Raw genomic sequence first — 14,572 nt, 5'->3', positions numbered from 1 at the left:
TAACAACTGATTAAAGAGATCGGTGCTGCTTGCCTGTTTAAATTATTTCAGCGATGTTTTGAAAACCGAATACCCCTTCAATAAAGCGACGGGACTACAATAAAATGGCAGCCGCTCTTCCAAATTGCGGACACTTTAAATTTAACCTATTGCGGGAGGCTCAGTTATGTTTGCTCTGACGTGCTAGTCTAAATAAAAAAAAAATGATATGTCTGTGGGAGAAGTGGAGGACGTAGTTGTAAGCGATTCAAAAAGTGAGCTGGTCTACAACAAAATGGCCGCGGCTTTTTTTCCACTCAGATTGTGACCCCCGGAAGGGCTTCTGGGCCGCGTGTGACTTCCGGTCGTGCTGTTTAACGCTGCTGGTGAGTTTGCTGGTGTGAGTGGGGTATGTTGTCTGGCTGGGAGGTCATATAGGGTTGCACTGCGCTCCTGGCTGGGCCTAGTCAGGTGGAGTTGTTTCCCATAGCAACCATGCAGTGACACTGGAAGAGAGAGCTGACCAGTTGCTATGGGTAACATCGCTGTGTCACAATGACTGAGCGTCGTGTTGCCAGGGCAGGTGGAAATGTTTTTTTGGCGTGAATCTTAGCGGTGCTTTTGCATATGAGCGCAATGGACGCGTCAATAAATGAAGGGGGGTTATAGTGGTGAACTGAATTGATTGGCTTCCTACATCCAGAGTCTTCTGGTTTGTGGACGCAGATTCCGCCTACCAGGGATGGCGTGGTGCATTAACGTGGTTGGGCGGGGCTAAGGATAACTGTAAGGTGATCGAAACTGGTCAGTGGATTGACTTTTGAGTTGGGTTTATATCTCGTTGACCTTCATCTCACCCCTTCGTATTTCAGGTGGCCACCATGTCAGAAGATGTCCTTGGCGGGACCTCGGAGGCCAGTAGTCCCTGGCCGTCCTCTACCCCCAGCGTCCCCTCCACCAAGTTCGAGCTGGACAGGGAGACAGAGCTGCGGCTGGAGGTGGAAGGTTCGGCCCCCGTGCAGGTGGAACTGGTGTCGGGCCTCGCCGAGGTGTTCGGCACAGAGCTGGTGAAGAATAAGAAGTACACGTTCCCGCCGGGGAGCCGAGCCGCCGTCTTCACCTGGCATGGGTGCACCGTTCAGCTGTTCGGGAGCCCGGATACGGCTTACGTCTCCAAGGATACCCCCATGCTGCTCTACCTCAACACCCACGTGGCCCTGGAGCAGATGAGGGTACAAGCGGAGCGGGAGGGAGAGCGTGGGCCCCGGGTGCTGGTGGCTGGGCCATCTGACGTGGGTAAATCTACGCTTTGCCGTCTACTCTTAAACTATGCGGTGAGGATCGGACGGCGCCCAGCCATGGTGGAACTAGATGTCGGGCAGGGTTCAGTGTCAGTGCCTGGGACAGTCGGTGCTCTGTGTGTGGAACGGCCAGCTGATGTGGAGGAAGGATTCTCGACTCAGGCTCCGCTCATTTATCACTTTGGCTCCACTACGCCGGGGACTAACATCAAGCTCTACAACAAGGTGAGGAAGAACTTTTTATAACTCCTTCATTGATTGCCTGGTGGTCAATTGGCTGGTCTGGGCTCTTCCGTATCATGGCTCTTAGGTTTCAACTTGCTGTAGATTTAGAGTCCACCAACGATGTTATGGTGGTCAGACCTCAGGGTCCATACACAGGACAGTTATGTTGGCTGACCTGTTAGAGCATTGACCGGTGAGATAGAATCAGTTCCTGGGATGGATGGTAAATATCTATGGTGGCCATGCTTGGTCAGATTTAGAAAGATTTGAATGCTCAGTGGAATAAAATGGCTCCATTTGTGGGTTGATGCTGGTGGCTTTACCACTGGTCGATGAAACCTTTCTATTCGAGACCCCAAGCTCTGCAATTAGAAGATGCCATTTGGTGGTGGCATCTGCTGGAGCTGGGCAGTTGGGTGCTCAGGAAGAGACCTCCTCATAAATGTCCTTGCTGAGTGAAATCACATGGCTCCATTTTGGGTCAATGCTGGTGGCTTCATTACTGGTAGGTCATTTTTGCTTTCAAGATCCCAGCTCTGCTATTAGAAGACTCCTTTTGGTAGCATCTGCAAGATCTAGGCAGTAGGGCAGTGAAGGCGAACCTTGGCACCCCAGATGTTTTGGAACTACATTTCCCATGATGCTGAACTACACTGCAGAGTGCATGAGCATCATGGGAAATGTAGTGCCAAAACATCTGGGGTGCCATGGTTCGCCATCGCTGCAGTAGGGTGTTCAGGAGGAGACCTCATCATAGATGTCCTTGCTGAGAGGAATACAATGGCTCTATTTGTGGGTAGATGCTGGTTGCTTCTCCAGTGGTTGGTGAAGTCTTTAAACTGAAGATCCCAAGCTCTGCCATTAGAAGATGCCATTTGGTGGTGGCATCTGCAGGAGCTTGGCAGTAGGTTTTTCAGGAAGAGACTTCACCACAGATGCCCTTGATGGATCCAAAGCTAGGTATAGATATCACAGTCTGGTTCTACAATGTCCTAAAGATGTTCTAAAACTGTCATTTGAGTACTTACCTACACAGTCCAAAGAACTTAGTATCACATCCCAATGTAGTATCCAATCAGGTAGGCCCTTCTACCACATTGGTAAGTCAAATTATTGGTAGGTCTAAAGAAAATAGTACCATGTATGGACAGTTTTCGATGGGATGGGTGGTTACCTGTCTATACAAAACTGTAGCATAAGTTCTCAGTGCACTTACAATAGGTCTGTTCCTTCTGCTCAATGCGTTTATCATGTATTTGACTTATGACCGCCATTTTGCTTCTCCTTCCACAGCTGACCTCCCGCCTGGCTCAGGTCTTCAACCTGCGATGTGACTCCAATCGTCGAGCTGCAGTCAGCGGCTGCATCATTAATACTTGCGGTTGGGTCAAAGGCGGTGGCTATCAAGCCATAATACACGCTGCTTCGGCTTTTGAAGTGGATGTCGTGATCGTGCTGGACCAAGAACGTCTGTACAACGACCTCCACCGAGACCTCCCGCACTTTGTCCATACCATTCTGCTCCCTAAATCTGGCGGAGCATCAGAGAGGTCCAAGGAGTGCCGGAGGGAGTCTAGAGATCAGCGGGTGCGGGAGTACTTCTACGGCCCTCGGGGTTCTCTCTACCCTCACGCCTTCGAGGTGAAGTTCTCCGAGGTTAAGGTCTACAAAGTCGGAGCTCCCTCAATCCCTGATTCTTGCCTTCCCCTGGGCATGTCGCAGGAGGATAATCAGCTGAAACTGGTGCCTGTGACACCGGGCAGAGACATGGCTCACCACCTGCTCAGTGTGGTGCCCCTCGAGGGTGGACTACCAGATGAAAGCATCGAGGAGAAAAACGTGGCAGGGTTCATCGTCAGTACTGGTGTGGACATTGAAAGGCAAACTCTGACGGTACTTTCCCCGGCACCCCGACCTCTGCCCAAATGTGTCCTGCTCATTATGGACATCAGATTCATGGACCTTAAATAAGCTTCAGAAGAGACACATTTCTTCAGTTGACGTTTCAAAAAGAAATCTTGAGTTGCTTACAATTTTAAGAAGCCGTATTTTATATTTGCTTTTTTCACAGCGCCAAAATTGTTGTTGTAGGGGTTGTTTAGTTGGCCATCCCCCCCCCCCCCCCCCCGTCTTTTAAAGATTTATAAAACAAGTGGGGGTAGATAGACACCAAAAATAGCAACTAAATGAATCTGACATTGAAGTGCCACATTACGGGTCATTAATCCAGGTATAGATTTGATTCCAGTGTAGGATCAAGTAGATGAAAGTTCCAACAAGTTTCGAGGGTCAATACCCACCCTCTTTATCAGAGTTTAACCAAATGCAATGATAATGTACAGTGCTCATCTGCAACTGGTTAAAGCACGACCGCTTTAACCCTGTTGAAGGGGGTGAGTATTGCCCCCGAAACGCGTTGGCACATTCGTAGAAGTCTTCTACTTGATCCTGCATTGGAATATATTTATATCTGGACTAATAACCTGTAGTGTGGCGCTTCAATGTCAGAAGCTTTTAGTTCTATTGCAAACCAAGGAAACTGGAGATCTTTTGCCATGTAGGACCTTCCATCAAAGAATCCAGACACCCAATGGAAGCAACACTATTAGATAGAAATACCAATTAAATATTTCCAGGATTCCAGTCCTATGCGTTCCTCCAAGTTTCAACCTTGTGTAAGGCTTATTGGGTTTATCAGAGGGCATGGTGGATATTGTTTCCCTGGTTCCTCCCTCATCAAAATGCTAATAAAATGTTTTTCTTTTTTTAATATTTCAGTTTCTATTACACACCTTATTTTAGCTCCAGCGATCTCATTGCTGGGTCTCTGTGCTTCTCTGTGTAATGCGGGCAGATTGCGGCTGGTGGGAGATAGCATCACAGCACCCTGCCTCAGTACTCCTCTCAAGCTCAGCCTTGATGCAAGCAGTGGGCTGGCTCTTGGGAGGAGTTATGCAAATATCAAATTACCTTTTATATGTGGGTGTCAACGGGGAGGAATAGGCTATCTAGTCCCAAAAAAATTAATATATTGCAGCAGCATTCAACAAGTACAAAAAAATCCCCCTAGATCCTGCCAGAAATGCAGTGTCCTTGTCACTTCCTGTGAGCTGAAAAGGCGGTACAAACACTGTTATTTATTTTTTTCTTTTATTTTGTGTAAACTACGAATCCCATCAATCCACCATGTAATAGAGAGGAAGACATGTTTGAAGGCCACCCTGTGTGACCACCATGGTTCCTACCATAGGCACAGTGGAGAAATTAGGGTAGCCGCTCTGAGACAGGTGGTGGATTAGTCACAGGACCACCAGGTAAAAATAAAGGGAAAGAGAACGAATGTGGCTGCGATATATCCCTTTTTTTTTTTTGTTTTTTTTTGTTTTTCGGGTTTGGGTGGGATTGGCCGTGTGGTGGAGACATGTTGAGTCTGAGTCACACTTTTAACCGTATCTTCAAAAAATATATCTGCGACTCCAGACTGAAATGCACAGGGATTCTATTCCATTCTTCCCAGCCCAGTAGGTATGTAGTAGCGCTGGACGAGTAGAAATGAGGATTGGTTCTGGTGTAAATCCAAAAGAGCGGGTGTTCTCCTTGAAGGAGCCATAGGAAAAGGGTGGTGGGTAGACCTGATTCAGGTGTCTGATGGCAATGGAGGAATGGCTCAATGGAAGATCAAATCCTGGATATGCAGTTGGTAGCTTCTTGTAAATTCCATCATCTTGCCTGAAAGTTCATTTAAAGTAAGGGTAGTTAACTATTCAGATTTTGAGATCTACCTGGACTACACAGAGGAATGCAAAGGTCCCTGGGGGGGGTTCTACACGCAGTGCTCTTTAGAAATACAAACTACCAAGCTCCGAATAAGAAGACAGCACCACAGTAGCGCCCTCTGTTCCCTTCACATCACCCTCCCAATGTAGTGTCCTCTGCCCCCCATAGCAGTGTCCTCTGCCCCCTTCACATCGCCCTCCCCCCACTTTAGTGTCCTATACCCCCCCCCCATGCTGTGTCCTCTCTGCCCCCTTCCTCACCCTAGTAGTAGTGTTCTGTACCCCCCCAACACAGTGTACACTGCCCCTTCACATCACCCCCCCCCATTGCAGTGTTCTTTGCCCCTCTTCCCCCTCACAGTAGTGTTCTTTAACTCCCCTAGCGCAGTGTCCTCTGCCCTCTTTAGTATATATAGGGAACCACAAAGAGAAATATTATTCTCAAAAAGGTGTTGCCAACATCCCAATGGTCATTGTATGAGGACCATTTTAAGGGCGAACAACATATATTGGTATATCATAAAATAAATAAATGATATTTTATGATATACCAATATATGTTGTTTGCCCTTAAAGTCCCGTTGTACCGGGGGGTACTTGTGTCCCTGTTTCAGGGTCCTCATACTCTGTCCTCTTTACATCACACCCCCACACTGTAGTGTCCTCTGCCCCCTTCCCCCTCTAGTAGTAGTGTTCTGTACCCTCCAACACAGTATATTCTGCCCCTTTCACATCACACACCCCGCCCCCACCCATTGCAGTGTTCTCTGCCCCCCTCCGCCCATAGTGGTGTTAAACAACCCCCCCCCCCCCAACTGTGTCCTCTGCCCTCTTCACATCACACCCTCACCCTGTAGTGTCCTGTACCCTCCAATGCTGTGTCCTCTGCCCCCTTCGAATCATGCCCCCCCCCCAATACACACAGCACTGTGTAATTAGCACTTACCTGCCAGCATGTGTTCATCAGAGCGGAGATCAGAAGATAGCATGGTGCTGGGTGGGAGGCGGGAGCTGACGGAGTTCATAATAGTAAGAGCTGGTGATTGGTTCCTAGGACCGCCTAGCAACCACTCACTGAGCAGCTCCTGCCCTCCGCTCTGCAGTTAACAGGAGAGCAGTGGAGGCAAAGCCGTGGTCACGATCCACCTGTAGGCCTCCCCACGTTCGATTGAGATTGACAGCTTGCCCACCCCCCCAGACAGGTTTGAAGTGTTTATTGAACGAGAACGGTGGATACAGCCATCACGTTTTGGGATATGAGCGCCCCCTTTTTCAGGGCTTACAGAAAGGTTTGTGAGTTAAAGTCAAAGTAGAGATTGCCGATTAGCTTTGATTGGGGTTATAAGGTGGGTGAGCAACAGGATCCAGTCGGTCGCTTTCGCTGTGGTCTGGTTACGCTGATGCGATCTCGCTTTTTAAAAATATAACTAAAGACCAAACTTTTTTTTTAGTTTTGGATAGAGTGGAGGGGGATTAGAACACCTGCTTTTTTTGCTGTCTGTGCTCCCGTTAGGGAGATGAACCCTCTGTACATGTCATGGTGACACAAGTTCTGGTGACAACCAGGGGTTCCCTTGCTTCGTTGAGATTTCTTCTCACTTCCCGTTTGGCTATGGAACAGGAAGTAAAGGAAAATCTTACCAATAGGACACAGACACAGATGGCAAAAAATAAACCTGATAACCCACCCTTAATCTATACAAAATAAGAAAAAAAAAGTTTCTACTTGAATCCTAGTTCTTCCTGCTAGTAAACCCCGGGCCTGACCTGCTCCCAGCAATGTATTAACACTGTGGAACCCTGGTTGAGAATGGCTGCTCTAGGACATTTTTCTAGGTCTGTGAAAAAATGCAGTAACCATCAAAAGGGAGGTTAATCAGCTACAGCTCAAGGAAGCCCCTAACAGCCCCTAGAGCAGGGGTGTCAAACTCAGTTTCATCGTGGGCCACATTAGCATTATGGTTGCCTCAAAGGGTGCTAAGTTCAGGAGTGCGCAACGTACAGAGTTCAGGAGTGCGCTCCATATAGAGTGCAGGGTTTAGGGGTGTGCCCACATCTGCCCTCCCCTCCAAAAAAGCTCCGCATCTCACCTACCCTGCCTGGCTCTAGTACCTCCTGGAAGTGTAGGCGGCTTCGCCTCCCTCTCACTTGCAGGGAGATCCTTGGTCGGCATCTGTCCCCACCGTGGGTGCAGGCAGAAATCTGTGTGTGTAAACTCAGAAGGCTTCTCTGTTTACAAGTGAGGGGCGAGAAGGGATCGGAGAGCGAGAGTCGGAGGTGGCTATACTGAGTTCCGCCACGTTCCAGCTGGAAACAAAAGCCCTGGGTGCGAGGATCACATGAGATGGGCCAGATTCGGCCCGTGGGCCTTGTTGACACATATGCTCTAGAGCAGGGGTCTCAAACTGGTGGCCCTCCAGCTGTTGTGGAACTACAAGTCCCATCATGCTTCTGCCTGAGGGCGTCATGCTTGTAACTGTCAGCCTTGCAATGCCTCATGGGACTTGTAGTTTTGCAACAGCTGGAGGGCCGCCAGTTTGAGACCCCTGCTCTAGAGCAAAGTTTCTCAACTCCAGTTTCCCCAACAGGTCATGTTTTCAGGCTCTCCATTGTTTTGCACAGGTGATTTGATCAGTTTCACTGCCTTAGTAATTACCACAGCTGTTTCATCTGAGGGAAATCCTGGAAATATGACCTGTTGGGGGTTCTTGAGGACTGGAGTTGAGAAACCACTGCTCTAGAGCAGTGGTTCTCAACTCCTGTCCTCAGGATCCACTAAGAGGCCAGGTTTGCAAGATAACTGAAATACATCACAGGTGATATAATTTGCTGCTCAGTGATTGCACTATTCTAGTGTCCATCTCCCCAAGGTAATACTTAAAATCTGGCCTGTGAGTGGGTCCCGAGGACAGGAGTTGAGAACTACTGCTCTAGAGCAGTGGTTCTCAAGTACCCCCAACAGGCCATGTTTGCAGGTTTTTCTTTATCTTGCACAGGTGCTTTAAATCAGAGTCAATGGCTTAGTATTTTGGACAGCTATTTTATCTAAGAGAAATTCCCAAAACATGGTCTGTTGGGGGTACTTGAGGACAGGGTTGAGAACCACTACTGTAGAGGAACTCTACCTACTTGTTCCAAGTCTGCAACCTACTGGTAAAGGCAGCATGAGGATTACAGCCATGGAGCTGTATAAATGAAAAGAAAACTGTGGGACTTTAAATGAGGTCTATGACCAAAAAGTCAAGGTTACCTCCATCCCTAATTCTGATAAGATAAATGAAGGGTTGGGACTTTGAATGAAACATGCACTTTGAAAATAGATAACTATTCAGGACAAGTTTATTCCTTATATTAATGAATAATAACAAAAACAAGACATACAGCACTGTGAGTCTGAAATTAATTTCATATATATACATATAGTCAATACATATATGTACACACACATAAATGCAAGGCACAATAACACATGACAGTTAAATATAAGCAGCTTAAAAGACGGATAATAACATGATAAAAGGCAAGTATCTAGTCTGGCATTGGATAGGCACAATATTGCATATATCTGAATGTAACTGTAAGTAAAAGATGCATAGGTGTAGCATCCGTAGCTCGACGCGTTTCATGGTTGGTTACTACTCATCAGGAGCAATTATGGCCAAAAGCCTTTAAAATATAAATAATGGGTCAGACTGATTGCACTAATGAAACATTTTAGTTAAGTTGAGGGGAGATGATATAACATCCACCCATACTTACAGAACTAGCCATGGGTCTCGGGTGTGGCAGGGCCACCAATGGTGGGCTGGGGTCAACAACTGGCATGGGAGCTGAGGCGGCACATTAGGCATGGTATCATGGATTTTATGATTACAATCTACATTATCATTTAACATTTATTTAATTATTTACAGATACATTTTGTTTCTCCCTAGATGTTTGGGACAATCAATCCCATATCACCATGGATTGTTTGGTGATGGTCCAATCACACCGCATGAGCACATTATTTTTTCTGTTCCCTGATACCATGCCTCATGTGCCGCCTCAGCTCCCATGCCAGTTGTTGACCCCAGCCCACCATTGGTGGCCCTGCCACACCCCGAGACCCATGGCTAGTTCTGTAAGTATGGGTGGATGTTATATAATCTCCCCTCAACTTAACTAAAATGTTTCATTAGTGCAATCAGTCTGACCCATTATTTATATTTTATAGGCTTTTGGCCATAATTAAACAAAAAGAAGGAGGCGCATCAGGGTGCAGACTGTATGACAACTTTAATATAAAAAATGGAGTAATGATGTAAACTCACATTTTAGCAGTGAAAGATAAAATGGTCCCAAAGACAACAAGGGTCATCAGTGGGGTCAGTCCTTGAACAGCCGTGGATGTATTTCCCTCTGTACTCCTATCTGAGAACGCTGGATGGTATCAGGCCGACAGCGATGTGTGGACATCAGAACGAGGCCTGGGATGCAAACTGTAATCCAGGCGAGGGGTGATGACGTCACTGGACACTTTTGGCTATAATTGCTCCTGATGAGTGGTAACCAAGTACGAAACGCGTCAAACTACGGATGCTACACCTATGCATCTTTTACTTACAGTTACATTCAGATATGTGCAATATTGTGCCTATCCAATGCCAGACTAGATACTTGCCTTTTATCATGTTATTATCTGTCTTTTAAGCTGCTTATTTAACTGTCATGTGTTATTGTGCCTTGCATTTATGTGTGTGTATATATGTATTGACTCTATATGTATATATATGAAATTAATTTCAGACTCACAGTGCTGTACGTCTTGTTTTCTTATTCATTAATATATGGAATAAACTTGTCACAAATAGTTATCTATTTTTCATTCAAAGTCCCAACCCTTCATTTATCTTCTTATACAGCCCTGGAGCTTGCCTCTTCAAAAACAAGTCAGCAGTTACTGTTTCCATATTTCTATTCTCACGGGTTCCCTTCAAAAGAGCAATTAGGTTCTTTAAAATTAATCAGTTGACTTTCCTCCATGCCTAGTCAACTGGAGGTTGAGTTGGTCACCAACAAAGCAAGCCAACATTGTTTCTATATCCACGTTTGATAGGTCCTCAGTTTGTGTTGTGTTTTGCTACCAGATTGCCCGAACATTTTAATCAATAAAGTTGTTTTTCTTTCAAGATCTCAACAGCCTTGTGTCTTTACTGCATCAGTGAAGTGTCTTTACCAGAGGATTAGTTTGCTAAGCACTTGACTGCCTTGTGTTCTAAACCCTATTCACTTCTGAATCTGCCTCCGAATCACAATAACCTTTAGAGAATTGGTAAAGGTGGCACTGCACATCTTTAGGACTAAGGGCCACCACCAGAGTTCACGGCGTTCAGTAGAAGCTCAAAAACCGGAGGAGGTGGGAACAAAAACCAGAGCCTTACCTGACTGTGACTGGCGTTCAAAAACACAGAGGAGGTTGGAAAATAGCCATTCTACTGCACAACATGATTGAAGAAGACTTAGATATGAACAATATGGTGTTTGAGAAACCTCAGGTACTCACAATGGTAAGAGGTTCAAGTTTAGGAATCATTGCAACATTTTTTTTTAAGAGATATCCATTCTGAAAACACCTCATCTCTGGAGTTATATACAATATGCTACTGAGGCCAAGCTCAAAACCATAGCACCTCACTACAGAATCTGTAGGATCTTGGAAGAATGAGCACTGGGTTAGCCAGGGCAAAAGAAGACATGGGACGTGTGACCTGTAGATATTAAAGTGGTGTTCTGGCCGAAATTATACTTTTTAAATAAAAATACCCCTATAATACACAAGCTTAATGTATTCTAGTAAAGTTAGTCTGTAAACTAAGGTCTGTTTTGTTAGTTTATAGCAGTAGTTTGTTATTTTATAAACTTACAGCAGGCCGTGGCCATCTTAAGTGTGGGCATCTGAAGCCAGACTGTATTTCCTCCTGGATCTCATCCTTGCAGATTTTGCACATGCTTAGTGCAGCACAAGCAGTGTAATAGGTTTCAGGTCAGGTTTCCTTAGCAACGGCAGTGTCAGAGGAAGTTGCCGCCCCTTCCCAGAAGGCACTGCAAACAGGAAATGATGCGATGGGCCGTGGCCAGGGAGGAGGAAGTGAAAAATGAATACAGCAGATATACAGTAGGTGCTGAGAAAAAAAAATAAAAAATCCAATTTGTTTACAGTGCACAGTTTAGTGAGGGATGCTAAAGAGTTGTAGAAGTGGGTGGAACTCCACTTTAATAAGCATGCCTAAAAGTCAACCTATGGCCACTTTAAAGTACAAATTATCCTTCCTGTTACTGTAATGTAGTCAGGTGTCATACTGTATACACGCCTTTCTCAAGTCTAGCTGAGAAGAACACTTAGAATATATTTTAGGTCTTGGAGAACACCTGCAAAAAGCATTTCTTCGGGGGGAGGATGCAGGAACCATCAAAAGGGAGGTCAATCAGTCACAGCTCAAGGAAGCTGTACTAACCTATAGAGCAGCCATTCTCAACCAGGGTTCTATGGAGCCCTAGGGTCCCTTTAGATCAGGGGTCTCCAAACTTTATAAACAAAGGGCCACTTTACTATCCTCCAAAATTTGGGGGAGCCTGACTGTGGCGAGTGGGAGAAGGTGCCCTGGCATCAGTGGGAGGAACAGTGCCCAATCATTGGTGTCAGTGGGAGGAATAGTGTCCCAATTTCGGTGTCAGTGGTAGGAAGTATGCCCCACTGCTGCTGACAATGGGGTGGAATATTGCCCCAAGGGCTAGAGTGAAGCAAGCAAAGGGCCCCAGTTTGGAGACCACTGCTCAAGAGTTTCATGGAATCCTAGTGTTCCTCCAAAGGTTCGTGTGGGGTTCGTTCCTGTGGTTATTTGACCTTCTATATGGTCCATTGCCACTTGGCAGAACCAGTAGCATGACACCAATGATCTTTTCAGCTGACTGTAGCAATCTAGCCAGCACTGTAAGAAGTTACTCCTTCCAATGACTGGTAAGGGTAATTTTCCCAATGACCCTTAATAGGCTAATATTAGCATTGAATCCCCGACACCTGGAAATTATTCTAAAGGTTCCTCTTGGGTAAACGGATTAAGAATGGCTGCTCTAGATCAGTGGTTGTCAACCTTTCAGACCTCACAGACCACTAAACTCACAATTTTAAATTCCGTGGACCACTAATATGAATTTTACATGCCTTATACACACAATGCTCTGGCTATCTGCCCCCTTCCCCCTGGATCACGCTGCTGACTTATACACACAATGCTCTGGCTATCTGCCCCCTTCCCCCTGGATCACACTGCTGCCTTATACACACAATGCTCTGGCTATCTGCCCCCTTCCCCCTGGATCACACTGCTGACTTATACACACAATGCTCCAGCTCTCTGCCCCCCCCCCTGCACTCTACATCACATGGCTGCCTTACACAGACTCATCATTGGATCTCTCCTTATCCAGCCATGTGCTCGAGCTCGGTGCTCCCTCCCACAGTCTGTGATCAGCGCTGCCATTGGAAGTCCCCCCTTTCTTCACCTCCTGCTCTCTGCACTACTCCTAGTGCCTCCCTCTGAGTTCACAAGAGCCGAAACTACAGAGGAGGCATCGGGTATCAATGTACGCTGACAGTATTGACTGTCAGTGTGCATTGAGGAACAACACTGAAAACAACATTGGGCAGTATACATCCGCCCCAGTGTTGATTTGCAGCAGAACCCCTGGGGACCATCAAAATGTTCTCACAGCTCACTGGTTGATAACGACTGCTCTAAAGGAACTCTTAGAATGGCTGCTGATCAGCTTTTGTAGCAAGGGTTAAAAACCCTGTGTTGACAGTAGGAGAATCAGACTCCTTGCTCTCCCACCTAAGCAGCAGCCCGGCTCTCCTGTGTTTTAACACGGCCCCCCAAACACTACTTCAAGCAACGTTGTTCTTGCTCCCTGGGCAGCAGTAGAGCAGTGTTCCAGGGAATGCATTGGAGAGCTAGGCTGTGTGAGAGCACTGGTCTGGCTCTTCTATTGCTGGCAGGTCAGGCATTTTTAACCCTTGCTCCACCACTTAGCATTATTACTGTATATATCTCAACAAAAACAAACCCTTGACATTGTTTCTCGGTCTCAAGGAACCCCTGCTAAAAATGACTACATAATCAACTTATGATACAATAGTGTGATGGTCAGTGGGAGAAATGCTCCTTACACTTGTAGACCGTGGGATGAATTGCCCCCTTACAGATGCCTAAAAAGATCAATGCCGTCAGCAGGAACTTCTCTGAGAGGCAGAAATTGCTCATTGCTCAGGAAACCCCTACCAACCTCTGGAGGAACCCTAGAGTTCCATGGAACACTGGTTGAGAAACCCTGGTCCAGAAAAAGGAGAACATACCCCCATCCACCTCCAAAACATCCCATCTTAACCTACCAAGGGCAAGCTCATATTCTATAGAGAGATTTAAAAAGTCCCCCTTAGTAGCTATTAATGTTCTGAAAGCTTTAAAGTGAATAGATTCAAAGGAGAAACACTGGGACTTAGCATTTTCTGGAGGAACTCTGCTGTATATGTTGCCTGACTTCATTACAGTAATAAGAGGGATTATAAGGGCTTAACACCTAGCAAGCTGGCAGCTCACATTGTATGCACCCGTTTTCGAACCCCCCACCTACCCTACTGCTTTTGTAGGTGGCCTCACTGGTTAGGAAAAAACTAAAAACCTTCCTCTTCTAACAAGCTGCGCAGACACAAAACGCATTAGCGCCTTGAGGCGATTCAGTTCGCATTTGCAGCGCTTTACAAATCATTCATTCAACCCACAAAGAGCTGGCACCACAATATATCCTCTGCAAACATGGGCTTTACTCAATGAATATGCACGTTAACAGCCACAAATGCCAACACGTTTCATCCAATAATAGCCCTAATCATGATGAAGGCCAATATTGGCTGAAACACGTTGACTTCTCTTACTGTTACCGTGCATATTCATTGAAAAAAAAAAACCTATGCTTGTGGAGGATATACAGTGGTGCCTGCTCTCTTTGTGGATTGACCAGTGAGGCCACCTATAAAAGCAGTAGGGTAATGAGTGGGCCTGGGGGAGGTGTAGAGGATATACCGTGGTTCCAGCTCTCTTTGTGGATTGATGGGGATGAGGCTTCAGCTGCCTTAGCCTGAAATCCAGTATTACAGTCACGGGAGGTAGTAGTACCTACATGATTGTTGGGCCTCACTGTTCAACAGTAGGGTGCAGGAATGGGTTGTCTTGACTTGACTTGCTGCATGCT

At 46.3% G+C, this 14,572-nt stretch overlaps 1 protein-coding gene across 2 annotated transcripts; it reads left to right on the top strand.

The window, feature by feature from the left end:
• The first annotated feature begins 229 nt into the window (after positions 1-229).
• Positions 230-4,277, top strand: CLP1 (cleavage factor polyribonucleotide kinase subunit 1). 2 transcript variants are annotated; one of them, XM_073597525.1, is made up of 3 exons: positions 230-365; positions 852-1,505; positions 2,799-4,277. In XM_073597525.1, the coding sequence occupies exons 2-3, from the start codon at positions 861-863 to the stop codon at positions 3,474-3,476; spliced, it is 1,323 nt and encodes a 440-aa protein (XP_073453626.1). In that variant the 5' UTR covers positions 230-365; positions 852-860; the 3' UTR covers positions 3,477-4,277. The 2 variants fall into 2 exon arrangements, with proteins under 2 accessions (XP_073453626.1, XP_073453627.1); XM_073597526.1 differs by having other exon boundaries at positions 362-388.
• The last annotated feature ends 10,295 nt before the right edge of the window (positions 4,278-14,572 follow it).

The sequence above is a fragment of the Aquarana catesbeiana genome, linkage group LG08 (genome assembly GCF_042186555.1).
Source record: "Aquarana catesbeiana isolate 2022-GZ linkage group LG08, ASM4218655v1, whole genome shotgun sequence".
Classification (NCBI taxonomy): domain Eukaryota; kingdom Metazoa; phylum Chordata; class Amphibia; order Anura; family Ranidae; genus Aquarana; species Aquarana catesbeiana.
The sequence above is the reverse complement of the archived record's forward strand: the minus strand, read 5'-3'. Positions and strand labels throughout refer to the sequence as shown.

Bases quoted from the DNA above. Each gene is read 5' to 3' on its own strand.
- CLP1 (XM_073597525.1), top strand. From the start codon at position 861: ATGTCAGAAGATGTCCTTGGCGGGACCTCGGAGGCCAGTAGTCCCTGG. The intron at 1,506-2,798 runs GTGAGGAAGAAC...CTCCTTCCACAG, and splicing joins ACATCAAGCTCTACAACAAG to CTGACCTCCCGCCTGGCTCA.